Source organism: Suncus etruscus, chromosome 9 (assembly GCF_024139225.1).
Source record: "Suncus etruscus isolate mSunEtr1 chromosome 9, mSunEtr1.pri.cur, whole genome shotgun sequence".
In the NCBI taxonomy this organism is placed as follows: Eukaryota; Metazoa; Chordata; class Mammalia; order Eulipotyphla; family Soricidae; genus Suncus; species Suncus etruscus.
The window spans coordinates 77,118,461-77,132,801 of record NC_064856.1 but is presented as its reverse complement, the minus strand read 5'-3'; the positions used below and the strand labels follow the sequence as shown (position 1 = coordinate 77,132,801).

Genomic DNA, 14,341 nt, shown 5'->3' with positions numbered 1-14,341 from the left:
TTTTTAAGGAGCCAAGGATGCTGTTTATCTCAAAATCACCTGCCTTGCATGTGTGTTAAAGTCCCTGGCTTTGATTCCCTGCACCAACAAAAAAGTGAAAGGAAAGAAAACTTAACAATTTTTGTTTTGTTTTGTTTTATGTTTTTTGAGGGGATGAAGACACACCCAGCTATGTCTGGGCTTACTCCTGACTGTGTTTAAAGGTAGCTTCTGGAGGTTCTTGGGGACCATATGTGGTGCCAAGGATTGATCCTGAGTCAAGTGTGTTTGTGTACAAGGCAAGCACCCTACCTGCTTTGCTATCTCATTGATCTGTTCTTTTTTTTTTTACCCCCTCCCTCATTGATCTATTCTTTGACAGTTTTCAAATAAAGACAGTTATCTTTGTGACACGATTTGTGTGTCAAAGTCACTACTAAAACATACAAATCAGCTACTAAATTATTTCCTGTAATTCTAATTAAGTTTACCAGGTTTTATTGGGCATAACAGAAATATGGTTTTGTTCTCTCTTTACTATTTTACTTAATCTTATAGTCAGTAAAATCAGTCAGTAAAATCTCATCATTTGTCAGTTCAAATAATTTAAAACCTCAGTTTTGCTGGATGAAAATGGGGATAATTATACTTTTTTTTTTTTGGTTTGGGGCCACATGTGGCAGAATTCAGGGCATTATGCAATGCTTGGACTTGAACCTAGGGGCTCACACATGTAAGGCAGATCCTCTTCCACTGAGCCACAGTCTTAACAGTTAGACTATCTTTGTATGCCTTACCAGATTGCCTTGGAAAATAATTTTAAAAATATGTAAAAATATCTGCATATATGTGATTATTATAAAGGGAATTAGGACTGGGAAGGAACATATTGTTTCTTGAAACCTGACATTACGCCTTTTAGCATCCTTAGGTATCTTATGTATAAACTTTTTATACAATTCTATGTAACTTAAATTTATACAGAAATAGATGAAAAAGTGAAATTTGTAGAGATTTACGTTGCTGTATCCAATGAGAGCAATAAGTTTTGCACCTTAAATTAAAAGCCTAGATCATTTTTTCCCAAGCTTTCAATATACCAAGTATTTTTCTTATGCTACTTACTGTACTATGTGCTGTGTAGTTATGTAAATTAACCTATGTATAAGAAAGTGACATTTTAAAAATTTTAGTATATGATTTTTATTAAATATGTATAAAGGAAGATTAGATTATATTTTCTGCCTTGGTTGCATATTTTCCTGTTACATTTATTGTTTAAACAGCTTATGTAAAAAGCATTCATACTTTTTTCCTAGCTTCAAGTAATTAAACTTTTTTCTACCAAAAAAAAAAAAGATTATTTTTAAAATAGCCTCATTTGGGGCCAGAGTGATAGTGCAGTGGGTAGGGCATTTGCCTTGCATGTAAGCTAGCCTAGTTTCAATCCCAGGCATATCATATGGTCTCTACTCAGTCACTGCCAGGAATAATTTCTGAGTGCAGAGCCAGGAGTAACTCTTGAAAATTGCTGGGTATGGTTCCCCCAAAATAAATAAAAGTAGCATTATTCAGTGATGAATATATATAAAGATAGTAATCTTTTCAGCTCAGTATAGTACAGTACAGTACAGTAGTGGATCGAATTATTCTAGACCTGCTACCTATCATATAGAATATGTTATTTTCTAAATTGTCTTTTATTTCTCTCTCATTATAGGTGCTTTTAAACCCTGCGAATATTTACTGGGAAGCTGGATGATTCGCCTTACAGTGTGGTTCATCTTCTTGGTTGCTTTGTTTTTCAACCTGATTGTCATTTTAACTACATTTGCATCTTGCACATCACTACCTTCATCCAAATTGTTCATAGGCCTGATTGCTGTATCTAACTTATTTATGGGTGCCTACACTGGCATCTTAACTTTTCTTGATGCTGTGTCCTGGGGCAGATTTGCTGAATTTGGCATTTGGTGGGAGATTGGCAGTGGCTGCAAAATAGCTGGCTTTCTTGCTGTTTTCTCTTCAGAAAGTGCCATATTTTTATTAATGTTAGCAGCTATTGAGAGAAGTTTATATGCGAAAGATATAATGAAAAGCGGGAAAAGCAATCATCTCAAACAGTTCCGGGTTGCTGCCCTTTGTGCTTTCCTAGGGGCTGCAGTAGCAGGCTGTTTTCCTCTGTTCCATGGAGGGGAATATTCTTCATCACCTCTGTGCTTGCCATTTCCCACTGGAGAGACACCATCATTGGGATTTACTGTAACCTTAGTGCTATTAAATTCACTAGCATTTTTATTAATGGCAGTTATCTACACTAAACTTTACTGCAACTTGGAAAAAGAGGACCTTTCAGAGAACTCTCATTCTAGCATGATTAAGCATGTCGCATGGCTGATCTTCACCAATTGCATCTTTTTCTGCCCCGTTGCATTTTTCTCCTTTGCACCATTGATCACTGCAATCTCTATCAGTCCTGAAATCATGAAGTCTGTGACGCTGATATTTTTCCCCTTGCCTGCTTGCCTGAACCCAGTCCTGTATGTTTTCTTCAACCCGAAATTTAAAGAAGACTGGAAGTTACTGAAGCGACTTATGACAAAAAAAAGTGGATCTGTTTCCGTTTCCATCAGTAGCCAAGCTGGTTGTGTAGAACAGGATTTCTACTATGACTGTGGCATGTACTCGCATTTACAGGGTAACCTGACTGTGTGTGACTGCTGCGAATCATTTCTTTTGACAAAGCCAGTGTCATGCAAACACTTAATAAAATCACACAGCTGCCCTGCATTGGCAGTGGGTTCTTGCCAAAGACCAGACGGCTATTGGTCTGACTGCGGGACACAGTCGGCCCACTCTGATTATGCAGATGAAGAAGATTCTTTTGTCTCGGACAGTTCTGACCAGGTGCAGGCCTGTGGGCGAGCTTGCTTCTATCAGAGTCGAGGATTTCCTTTGGTACGCTATGCCTACAATCTACCAAGAGTTAAAGACTGAATTAATATGTGTTTGTAACTGTTTTCCCCATGAACTGAAATCACAGTGTTTGTCCAATGAACCCTCGTCTGACCTTTCATCTGGGAAACACTTCTGTGATCACTTCCTGGTGTCACATAGAAGAAGATGGCAGTGTATTTCATAAACCTGATATTTTCAAAGAACAAGTGCCTGAACTCTCAGTTAAAAATGCAACATTCAAGCAGTGTTTCATCTTTTTGAAATAAATTGGTAATTTGAAAAAGACAGTCTGTATTAGTATCACTGTAAGTGATATAAGATTAGGTTTTTCTGAATCACAGGAAGCAAATATATACCTATTCTGAATAAAGCACAAGATAAAGAGCAGCTGTTAATATTTTTAAGTGTATGATTTTTATAATAACTGAAAAAAAAGTCTTGCTAATTTTACCTAATGTTTCATCTTTAATCTCAGGACAACTTACTGCAGGGCCAAAAAGGGACTATCTCCCAGTTAGAACTGTGAGAGTATGTTATGGGCATGGCATTACTGCATGTTCTGTTACTATCTTGGATGTAATAATCATAAATTTTGTTGGATATATAACTTTGAAGCCTGAAGATTTTTTAAAATAATATTAACACCTGTTACATTTTAAAAGAATAGCTAAGCATTTCTTTTGAATTATTACAATATATTGCCTTGGTGAGATCACAGTAATTTTCCCTCAGTGTTTTGTGATCACATTACTGAAAAAATAAATGACTAATTTCTGTGTGGACTCCATAGATTTGGTTAAACTTTGAACAAATAGGGGATTTGAATGGTATTGGAAGGATTTGACACCTTCGTAATTTCACCATTACTAAACATTTCTAGTTAGAATTGGCTATACCGATATTTTCCAAGATTTTGTTGGTATTTTCTACTTACCATTTGAATTAAACAAAAAATTTTCTGTGATAGACATAAATAATTACATTTATTTGAAAGAAGAAATTCTGATAAAAGCACTTAATTTATTTCTTAGTGAGCTGGATTCTCCTTACATAGATGCTTCCATACATAATGGAAAGCTTCCATACAGAAGCTTCCATACAGTAGGTTCCTTGCTGTGGCACACAATAGTGCCTCCATAATAGTTTAGATGTGTTCTTGTGAAACAAGACAAATATGTTAGTAAGGAGAGGGGATCGAAAAATTGAGGCCATTGCTTTTAAAAATTAAAAATTATACCTGACTCTCAATTTTGGACTTTTGACATGTCACTGTGTAGCGTCTTAAAAGTTATAAATGTTCAATATGTTTTTTGAACAATATGCTAAATTGATAGCATACCCACTGCCATATTAGTTATTCAGGATGTACTAAAACTTAAACTAGATTACAGTTTAATAATTAAACTGTACATACTGTGCATATAATGAATTTTTATCTTATGTAAATTATTTTAGAACACAAGTTGGGGAATGTGGCTCTGTTCATTTTGTTTAATTAAAGCTACCTCCTAAACTCTAGTGGCTGCCAGTAGCAGAATGTTAAATTGTGGTTTATATACTTCTTGGCATTGTAAATAGTCACGGTTGTACATTGTCAGTGTAATAAAAACAGAATCTTTGTATATCAAAATTTCGTAGTTTGTATAAAATTGGGATCTATTTACAGTGTGTTGTAATTTTAAAGGCCTACTATTCACAAGTTTCAAAAATTGCTATCATGTTTGTATATTTACACATCTGATAAACATTAAATCATAACTTGGGTAAAAAAAAATACTTTAACTAAAGGGTTTGTTTGTTTCAAAATCCAAGTTACTGATGAATACATTGTGTTCATTTTAAAACAGATTAGTAGAACCTAAAAAAGATGGCTCAGGGGTGGGAAAAGATCCTTACATTTGAGACCTGGATTCCATTACTAGGATAGCATCATTTTTTAGAACATTGCCAGGTAGGAAATCTAGGCTGTAGCACTGTTTTGAATTACTAAAATTATTAGCACAAAATTATTAGCTAAGTATAGTAGTGAATTTACTTAGTATTACAATAAGAGGTTAAATTCATTAGGGCAGGGTCCACCTGGTGGTGCTTGGGACTTATTCCTGCTTCTTGTTCAGGATCATTCTTGGCAATGATATGGGATACCAAGGATCAAACCTGGACTATCCTATGCAAGGCGAGTGTCCTGCCTACAGTACCATCTCTCCAATCCCTAATTTTTTTTTCATTTTTTGGATACGCCACATGATGCTCAGCATTTACTCTTGGCTCTGCAATCAGGTATTATCCCTGGTGTAGCTCGGGAGACCATACAGAATAGTGGGAATCGAATCCTAGTGGGCTGTATGCAAAACAAGCACCTTACTGTACTATCTTTCTGGCCCTCCTCAAAAGATTTTTATGTAGTGAATTTTAGAAGAAACATTGAAAAAATACTACTGCAATTTACATGGCTTTTTTCAAAGTCTGAACCAGAATCATTGTAAAATGTAAGGGAATATCATTATTTGAGCTTTTATTTAAAAGCAAATGATTTGGGTCAGAGATACAGTACAGGAGGTAAAGCACTTATATGTAACTGACCCCAGTTTGATCTCCCACACCAATCATATGTAGTCTTCTGAGCACCAACAGGGGTCACTCATAAGCACAGAGTCAGGGATAGCACCCAAGCACTCTGGGTGAAGCTCACTCCGCTCTCTCAAAGCAAATGATTAAAAAGCATGATACCAAGTGCTTTCAATTAACCAGTGCTTAGAAATATCTCAGTATTCACGATAATCAAGCACTCATTTACATGAGAAAATGAAGTCAATACAATATCACCTAAGTCACTAAAATTTAGGATCCAAAGCACAAGCCAGTTTCTATTGAGATGTAGTTGTATTTTGTTTTGGTTTTGTTAATCTTAAATTTCAGCAAATGCTTAGCAATTTCTCCCCAAAACAACAATGTAGCATGGTATAGTTACCCCTTACTTCATCCCCTCAGATCTCATCGATCACCATTACCCATAACATGAATCTTATTTCTTCTTTAACCCATTCACTAACCCCCTCTAATCTCACTGGATTATTTTGAAGCAAATCTGCAAACCTAAAATACCATTTTTTACATATTATAATATGTATAGGGCTATATATAATTATATATACATATATAATGTATATGTTTTATAACAGATAAGGGTTTTTATTGTTTTAGTTTGAGGGCCACACTCTGGTGCTCAAGCTTATTTCACGCTCTCAGGAATCACTCCTGATAGTTTTTGTAGGACCATATGTTGTATTAGGGATCAATTTGCTTTGTGCAAGACAAGTGCCTTAATCTTGGTGCACATTTTCTCAAATACACCATGAAAGTCAAAATAAGTAGAAAGTGCAGTCATATGCTAAAATTTAAGGGAAAGCCCCTCATCTGAACATTGCCATACATTAATATATAATTCACCACATTTGATTATGTCTTCTCTTTTCTCAGTAATGAAATGGCTCTTAGAAAGAGAATCAATGGAGGAACTGGAGCGATAGCACAGTGATAGGCCATTTGCCTTATATGCAGCCAATCCCAGACAGACTTTGGTTTGATTCCCAGCATCCCATATGGTTACCCAAGCCTGTGATTTCTGAGCACAGAGTCATGCCGGGTGTGACCAAAATAAAATCAACTCCCCACAAAAAAAGAGATCTAATGGAAACAGAGAAGTTGCTGGCATTTTTAATCTTTATACAAGTTACAATGGGAAAGTTTGGGGGTTTAAGTGGTATAATTTATGTCAGGTTCTATTTGTTAGAAAATTTGATGACCAATCAGGTAACACTGAACGTAGATTATTTCCCTACTTTACAGTTGGAGTAAGGATCTACTGAAGGAAATAAATGAGCAAGAAAAACCACCTACTGAAAACCGGGATCCTCTTATACTAAAACATATATGCCTGCTAGTCCCCTCCTCTCTCTCCCATGCTTTTATGTCTGGTTATGTCCATTGGGTATATACATTATCAAATTTAGTTTCTTATCAAGCTCTAGAGTGGGCAGTTTTTCTTATGCTATTACTGATCAGAATTTTTTTTTCATAAAAGGTATTAACCAGAGGCCAGAGCAATAGCACAGTGGTAGGGTGTTTGCCTTGCCCAGGACCGATCTGGAATGGATTCGGGTTCAATTCCTGGCATCCCAGTATCAGAGCCATGTGTTGCCCCAAAACAAAATAAAAAGTATTAACCATATATGAAAATATTAAAGAAGTTCCCAAGTCAGTTTTGTGACCCTATGGTGAGCAGAGGTTATCCTCAGCTCTTTGTTTAGGAGTGACCATAGGCAATGCTTATCAGAGAATATAAAGTGCACAAGTCTCTGTGATAAAAGCAAGCACCTTAACTCCTGTACTATATCCAAAGCTGTTCCTTTTGTTTTGATTAAAAGTTTTAATAGGATTAATATTCCAAGGCTGAAAAGAAAGTGTACACCCATGCAGCTGGTAAAAGCCCACCAAAAATGATTGCTGAGAGGCGGGAGAGATAGCACAGTGGTAGGGCGTTTGCCTTGCACGAAGCCAACAAAGCCGATCCAGGACAGATGGTGGTTCAATCCCGGCATCCCATGTGGTTCCTCGTGAGTGCCAGGAGTGATTTTTGAGCAAAGAGCCAGGAGTAACTCCTGAGCACCACCAGGTGTGACCCAATACCCCCACTCCCCCAAAGAATGATTGCTGAGTGCAGGCAGGGCCAGAAGTAACCTGAGCACCTTCGGATGTGGCCCCAAACAAAATGAAACAGTAATAATAATGATAATTAGGTTAATATTTCATTTATGTATTTAATCAAATATCTCTGGTTATGTATTTTACCACAGTTTTTATCTCTTGAATTGCCCTTGATTGCTATTATTTCTGCCATGCCAATTCTAAGGTATTCAATTTTGCAGATCTAAATTTCATCAAAGATTTTGTACCTTTTTTTTTGGCATGTAAGTAACAATTTTCTTTGTTTTAGCTATTATCAGTTTTCAGTGTGATAGTCCTATCAGCATTCTACATTATAAGCTGGACAAAAACCAGACTATATGGCTTTATCCGTGTAAATAAAACTATCACCTTTACCTTGCAACTTTGATTGTTGTTTCTAAGAGGATGAAATCTTTTTGATAATGTAACTTTTTCCTATCGGAGTATTTTAATGGAGTCAATGAACTTTTTCTAATCTTTTAATTCACAAAAGAAAAAACTTGTGGGGCCGGTGTGATAGCACAGCAGTAGGGCATTTGCCTTGCATGTGGTTGACTTGGACAGACCTGGGTTCCATTCCTGGCATCCCACATGGTCCTCCGAGTCTGCCAGGAGTGAATTCTGAGCACAGAGCCAGGAGTAACCCCTGAGCAATGCTGGTGTGGCCCCAAAACCTAAATAAATAAAATGTTAACGAAAAAAGAAAAAAACTTGTTAAGGCAGGGCTTTAATCTTAAATCAAAGCTCTCCTAAGTGCTTAGTTTGGACACTTGCACACACTCTACTCTTCCAAGAGGACCCCAAATTCACAGACATAAATTAGTTCTCATAGGATACATATCAAGAAAGGTTCTAGCCACAAACAAACAATTAAACAACAACCCCCCAAAAAAGTAAGAAACTGTCCTAAACTGTTTGGAGACCTTTAGTAAACTGGGCGATAGCTCAGTACCCTTTCCCATGAAATATGGTCCTATGCTGAGAAAACTTGACTTGTAGCTGAAAGATCTGGCTTGTAATTTGACTTTATCAGAGACAGGTGTAGTTTGGATTTAAAGTCTATGCCTAATTTAAAGATAGCATCTTTCAGCTACGAAATTAAACTATGAGACCACAGCAAAAAAAGGGGGGGGGGCAGGGGAAGCGGCATTCAAAATAGCTGTATTTCTTTTGTTTTTGTTTTCTTTTTTTGGTCTCACTCATCTAAGGGTTCTGAGAAAAATAAGACATTTGTGTAATGATTCTCAGAGACAAAATAGAGAACTGGAAGGTCCAGCTCAGGATATGAAGCTCACCACAGAGAGTGATGGGTGCAGTCACAGAAATAATTACACTGAGAACTATAACAAAATGTGACGGAATGAGGGAAGAAATAGAAAGCCTGTCTAGAGTACAGGCCGGATGTGGGGTGGGTAGGAAGAACTCTTGGGACATTGGTGATGGGCATGTTGCATTGGTGAAGGGTCTTTTTTTTTAATATATATAAAATAATTAAATCAAAAAAATAAAAGAAAAAAATGACATTCACCTAAAAAAATCCTCCCCTCCCCCCAAAAAAAACAAAAAAAAAACCCCAAAACCAAATTAGTCAGCTGGTTGCTGAACCTCGCAACCAATGGAGTCTAGGTGCTGACTAAACAAGTTTGACCCTATTCATTTATTTGCACGCTTCAGGAGTAGAGCTGACCGGGGCGCGGCCTAACACCGGAAGCCACGCTTTGCAGGCCGGGACCAAAAAAAAAAAAACCCTTCGCGACTCCACGCGTCGCCATGACAACGCAGGATCTGCCGCCTTCTGATTGGCCAGGCCCGGAGCGCGCAGTGCATGCTGGGAAAGCACGGCCCTGCCACCGCCGCCGCCGCCGCTAGCAGAGTTTGAACTTGGCGGGCCTGATGTGGGCGGCGGCGCGATGGGAGGCTACTCCACCGTCAGGCGAGCTCGGAATTTCGGGGGGCTGCACCTCCAAGTCTCGGGTTCGGTCTCGGCCGTCCTCGTGCTCCTCTGTAGTCAGGGCGGGCTCCCGTGGGCAGGAGCTGGTGCCTTTGGACTCGCCGCCTATGAGCTTCAGTAATTCGACCTTGTCGCTCTTGTCGCCCCTGAGCCACCGGGGCTTCCCGTTTGGCCCCAACGGGGACGGGGAGAATGAGGAGCAAGATGGCGAGCAAGAAGCCCTGCTGGCAGAGGCCAAGGTGGAGAGTTTGAGAGGCATGGATTTACAGGGGTTCTCCAGGTAAAGTCGAGGACCCAGGCCCCACACAGTCCCTCTCGACATTTTCCTTAGCCTCTCCCCCCCCCCCCCCCAATTCTCAGGACCAGATGGCTGGCACACCTCTCGCCTGTTTCTCAAGGGGCAGCTCTTGCATCCTCAGTATCTTCCTGGGTTGGGTCTTCCCATGGGGAACCATGTCTCCATGGATTCTTTCGATTTCTGGAGACTAGGATCATTATCTCACTACCCAGAAAAAAAAGAAAACAGTAGTGACAAGCATGCCCCCCCATTTTGCTACCCTTTCAGGAATTGTTTTTCAAGATTCACAAGGCAGATTGTGAGTTTTGCTGGATGCTGATTCAAACCCCTTCGGCGTCCCAAATTTAAAAAGAAAAAAGTGGTTCTTGTTGTGCCATTTGTAGTTCCAGTAGATGTTTTTAGAATTATATTATTGTCGATAAGATAGTTTTGTCTAGACTGCATACTTTATGTCATAAATAAGGAGCTGGAACACAGTGGTTAGCAAATGTCAGCTTCTGGTCTGGAAACAGCTTGGGGTCAGTGAATCAAAAAATGCTAGCAAGCGCAAACACTCTTAAAATATCTTAATGGGTTTAATACTACAATTACTCATTCTCATGCTGCCACATATTAATCTAGATACTAGCGCTATAAAGAAGATGAAAATGGTCTCTTCTGTCTTGGAGTTCAACCATAGATCAAGCTCTTTATTTTTCAGATAACAGAACTGGCTCAGAATAGAGTCTGATTCAGAGGAATACGTCTAGTTATTAATAGAGCTGGGCCTACTTTCAGAGAACACCCATCAAATCCTCTCCTCTACCCTCTGCCTGTTAATTAAATATATGAAGCAGTTGTCCATAACCCTATACAAATTGCTCTTTTGAGGGGCCGGAGAGATAGCGTGGAGGTAAGGCGTTTGCCTTTCATGCAGAGGGACGGTGGTTCGAATCCTGCCATCCCATATGGTCCCCTGTGCCTGCCAAGGGCGATTTCTGATCATAGAATCAGGAGTAACCCCTGAGCACTGCCGGGTGTGACCCAAAAACCAAAAAGAAAAAAAATTGCTCTTTTGAGGCAGGCGTAGTAGTTCAGAGCCTTTGTAGAGTAGTCTCAGTAACCTCTCTGAAAAGTCAAAATTAAGCCATAGGATAGGAGACCTAAAAGGTACAAATTGGAGTGGGAGAGAGAACTCAATGGTGTGGTGTCTGTATATTGACTATTTGAGAACTCAAGTTTAGTCCCTTGGTGTGGTGCTAGTGACGTTCCAGACTTCACTGAATTGCACTGTGCTGCTGGATCCAAGCACTGAAGAGGCTTGCATAGGCAGGCCGAGTATATCAGGACTAGCTCAGGCCTACTAAGCACCACTTGGGAACCGCCTCATTGCCTCCTAAACTCCCTTCCCAGTGAATAATGAGAAGAAAATTTAAATGCATTAATGAGAATGGAAATAGGTAAGATCTGTGAGAAATTTAGTTATGAAGAATCCTAACAAAGGACCTGCTCTCACAGGTCTTAGTATAGTATGTATCTTCTGGGCTTAAATAAGAATAAGCAATATAGATAACTTTTGCAGCTTAAGAAATCATGGCTATTAAAACCGAAGCTCAATTGCTTTATGCTTTCTAAAAATAACTCATGGGATTAAGGGAGTTGGAGTTGAATCTAAGTTAGTGAGGATTCCAGATTGGAGCAAGGAGGAAGCAGAGCTGCCTTACTCAAAGTCCAGCTGAAATTCTGGACTGTAGGCATTCTTTATACAGACCACAGTATTAACCTAGAGATTATTATTTTTGGAGGGGGAGTGTTAGGCCACACCTTGTGATGTTCAGGGGTTATCCCTTTTTCTGTGCTTAGGGATCACTCTTGGTAAGGATTAGGGAGCCATATGGGGTTTTGAAAGTTGAGTTTGGATCGGCTATATGGAAAGATAGCATCCTACCTACTGTACTGTTATTCTGACCCTGAGTAAGGCTTCTTTTGTGGACTGAGGGCTTGTTTATCTGGTAAGAAATCCATGGCCTATTAGCAGAGCTGGACAAGGGACAGAAAATCCAAGGCATCTAGTCCAGATATTTTTCAGTTTCACTATGAGGCAATGAATATAATGTCTGAGAAGGGTATTCAACATATTACTACTAAAACTAACAATCACTACTCACCCAATGTAAATTCTGTTGCAGCAAGAACACAACATACATCCAATGTTTAGTGCAAAAACTACATTAGGTACACCTAGAAAGAAACAAGTAGTGACTCACCTCAAGTATTTCACTCCCAAATCTAAGCTTGAAATCAAATCAGAAAAGGAATCTCAAGATTTTTGCAAAGCTAGTGTGTAAAGGTATGAATTCATACTGCAGAATTTTAGTAATGTTAACATAGAATTTGGATAAGAAAGAAGATGCCAGGGGCTGGAGCAATAGCACAGCTGCAGGGCATTTGCTTCACAGGCAGCCGGCCCAGGACTGACCTGGGTTCTATCCCTGGCATTCCATATGGTTCCCCACGCCTGCCAGAAGCAATTTCTGAGTACAGAGCCAGGAGTAACCTCTGAATGCTGCCAGTTGTGGCCCCCCCCCCAAAAAAAAAAGAAAAAAAGAAAAAAGATTCTGGTATATAAGCAGTTACCAAATCCTTTTTATTTATTTATTTATTTATTTATTTATTTATTTATTTATTTATTTATTTATTTATTTATTTTGGAAGGATTGGGGTGGTTTAGGTCATACGTGGTAGTGCTCCTGACTTATTCCTGTCTTTGCTTTCATTTTTTTGTGCTTAGAAGTCACTCCTGGCAGCTGTTGGGGGTGCAATACGCAGTGCTGGGGATTATACTAGTACCTAAACCTTTGTACTTTATCAAGAACTAATTCCTGAGAATCAAGTTTTGATATTTCGCTTTTATTGTTTTGACCTTTTAAGGACCTTTCTTTTTATTGTTTGTTTGGTTTTTGGGTCACAGCCAGTGATGCTCAGGGGTTACTCCTGGCAATGCGCTCAGACACCGCTCCTGGCTTGGGGGACCATATGGGATTCTGGGGGATCGAACCGAGGTCTATCCTAGGTCAGCTGTGTGCAAGGCAGATGGGACTGCTGCTCCAGTCCCAGGGATCTTTTTTGATCCTTGATCCACTAAAGAAATTGGAGACTTAGAATTGACATGAAAGAAGACTATATGAAACAATAAGCAACAAGTGAGGAGGACTATGGCTTGAAGCAGAGAGAGATAGAGACCTGTTATGTCAAGTCTGGTAGTATTTGTAATTACTTGTCCAGATATGTGATTTGTTTTTAGATTAAAGGATTGTTGTCAAAGTTGATACCTGGTTATAAAAAAATTAAAAAGTTTGCTTTTTATTGAGACATATAGACCACATATATCATTCCAATGATTTTTTAGAGGATGAAGGAAATTAAAACATTTGAATAGACAATTATTGGACTCCCTTTATAATATTTTAAATATATATTTGAATATAATTATTATGTACATTTATTGATAAAAGTGTTGTCAGGATGATATTATTCATATGTGGTATCTAGCATAATTGGATGAGGGAATGCAGTGTTTCAGAGAAGATACAGAGATTATCCTTGGCCCTTAGCATAGGAAGAAGAAGGAAAGACAGTGGCGCGGAGGGGAGGAAGTTATGAGAAGTAATGAGAAGTGAGAGTCAAGGGGATTTAGGTACATTTAGAGTTAAGGAATAAGAGCTACATATACAAACTACATAGTCAACAATATTGAAATCATGAGACTTAAACTTTAGCAACCAAACTTTAAAAAGTGCATGTGAAAATTGCAGGCTGGGAGTGGAGGTGGGGTAATGGGAAGGAATCTGGAATATTGGTGAGGGTGGTTGACACTGATAGTGTCATCTGTGTTGGAACATTGTATGCCTGAATGTATCACGGTTTTTTTAATAAAATAAATCAAAAAACTTGTGAATAAAATATTACATTCTGCTTTTTCTCTATCATTAGTGATTTTTACTTTTATGCTAAAGAATTTTGAGTACATGTGCTACCTACTATATTTTATCTTTTGTAGTAACGTGCCTAGAACAGAAGATAACCAAGAACAGAAACTAGCATGTTTAGAAGAAAGCAGCCTGACACCATGGGAACTGTGGTTTGTGGGCAAGGAAAAAGAAGAACGTGACCGTCTGCAACAGAAAGCTATAGAGGTAAAGCTGGACAATACATTTTTTAATTTCAATTTTTATATTGGGGACCTCACTGGACAGTATTAAGGGACTATTCCTGGCTAAGTTTTTTTTAATCAATCTTGATGTCAGGGAGCCTATGCCTCCTGCAATCAAAGCATGTTTTCAGCCTGTTGATCCCACCCAGAGCATTATTTTTTATTATCGAACCATGAGATCACAAAGTAAAGCAACTGTCAGAATTATAGTATTAATATGATTATCCTTTAAATA

The 14,341-nt window shown here is 38.6% G+C and overlaps 2 protein-coding genes across 2 annotated transcripts in view; both read left to right on the top strand.

Moving 5' to 3' along the window:
• LGR4 (leucine rich repeat containing G protein-coupled receptor 4) overlaps positions 1-3,570 on the top strand; it is a 123,252-nt gene extending 119,682 nt beyond the window's left edge. Inside the window, exon 18 of the mRNA XM_049780971.1 lies at positions 1,700-3,570. Coding sequence (XP_049636928.1) covers positions 1,700-2,976 — 1,277 coding nt within the window. The 3' untranslated portion in view covers positions 2,977-3,570. The remainder of the gene's footprint in view (positions 1-1,699) is intronic.
• A 5,962-nt stretch (positions 3,571-9,532) lies between these two features.
• CCDC34 (coiled-coil domain containing 34) overlaps positions 9,533-14,341 on the top strand; it is a 29,991-nt gene continuing 25,182 nt past the window's right edge. Inside the window, exons 1-2 of the mRNA XM_049780963.1 lie at positions 9,533-9,896; positions 13,954-14,089. Of these exons, the coding sequence (XP_049636920.1) occupies positions 9,559-9,896; positions 13,954-14,089 (474 nt within the window). The 5' untranslated portion in view covers positions 9,533-9,558. The remainder of the gene's footprint in view (positions 9,897-13,953; positions 14,090-14,341) is intronic.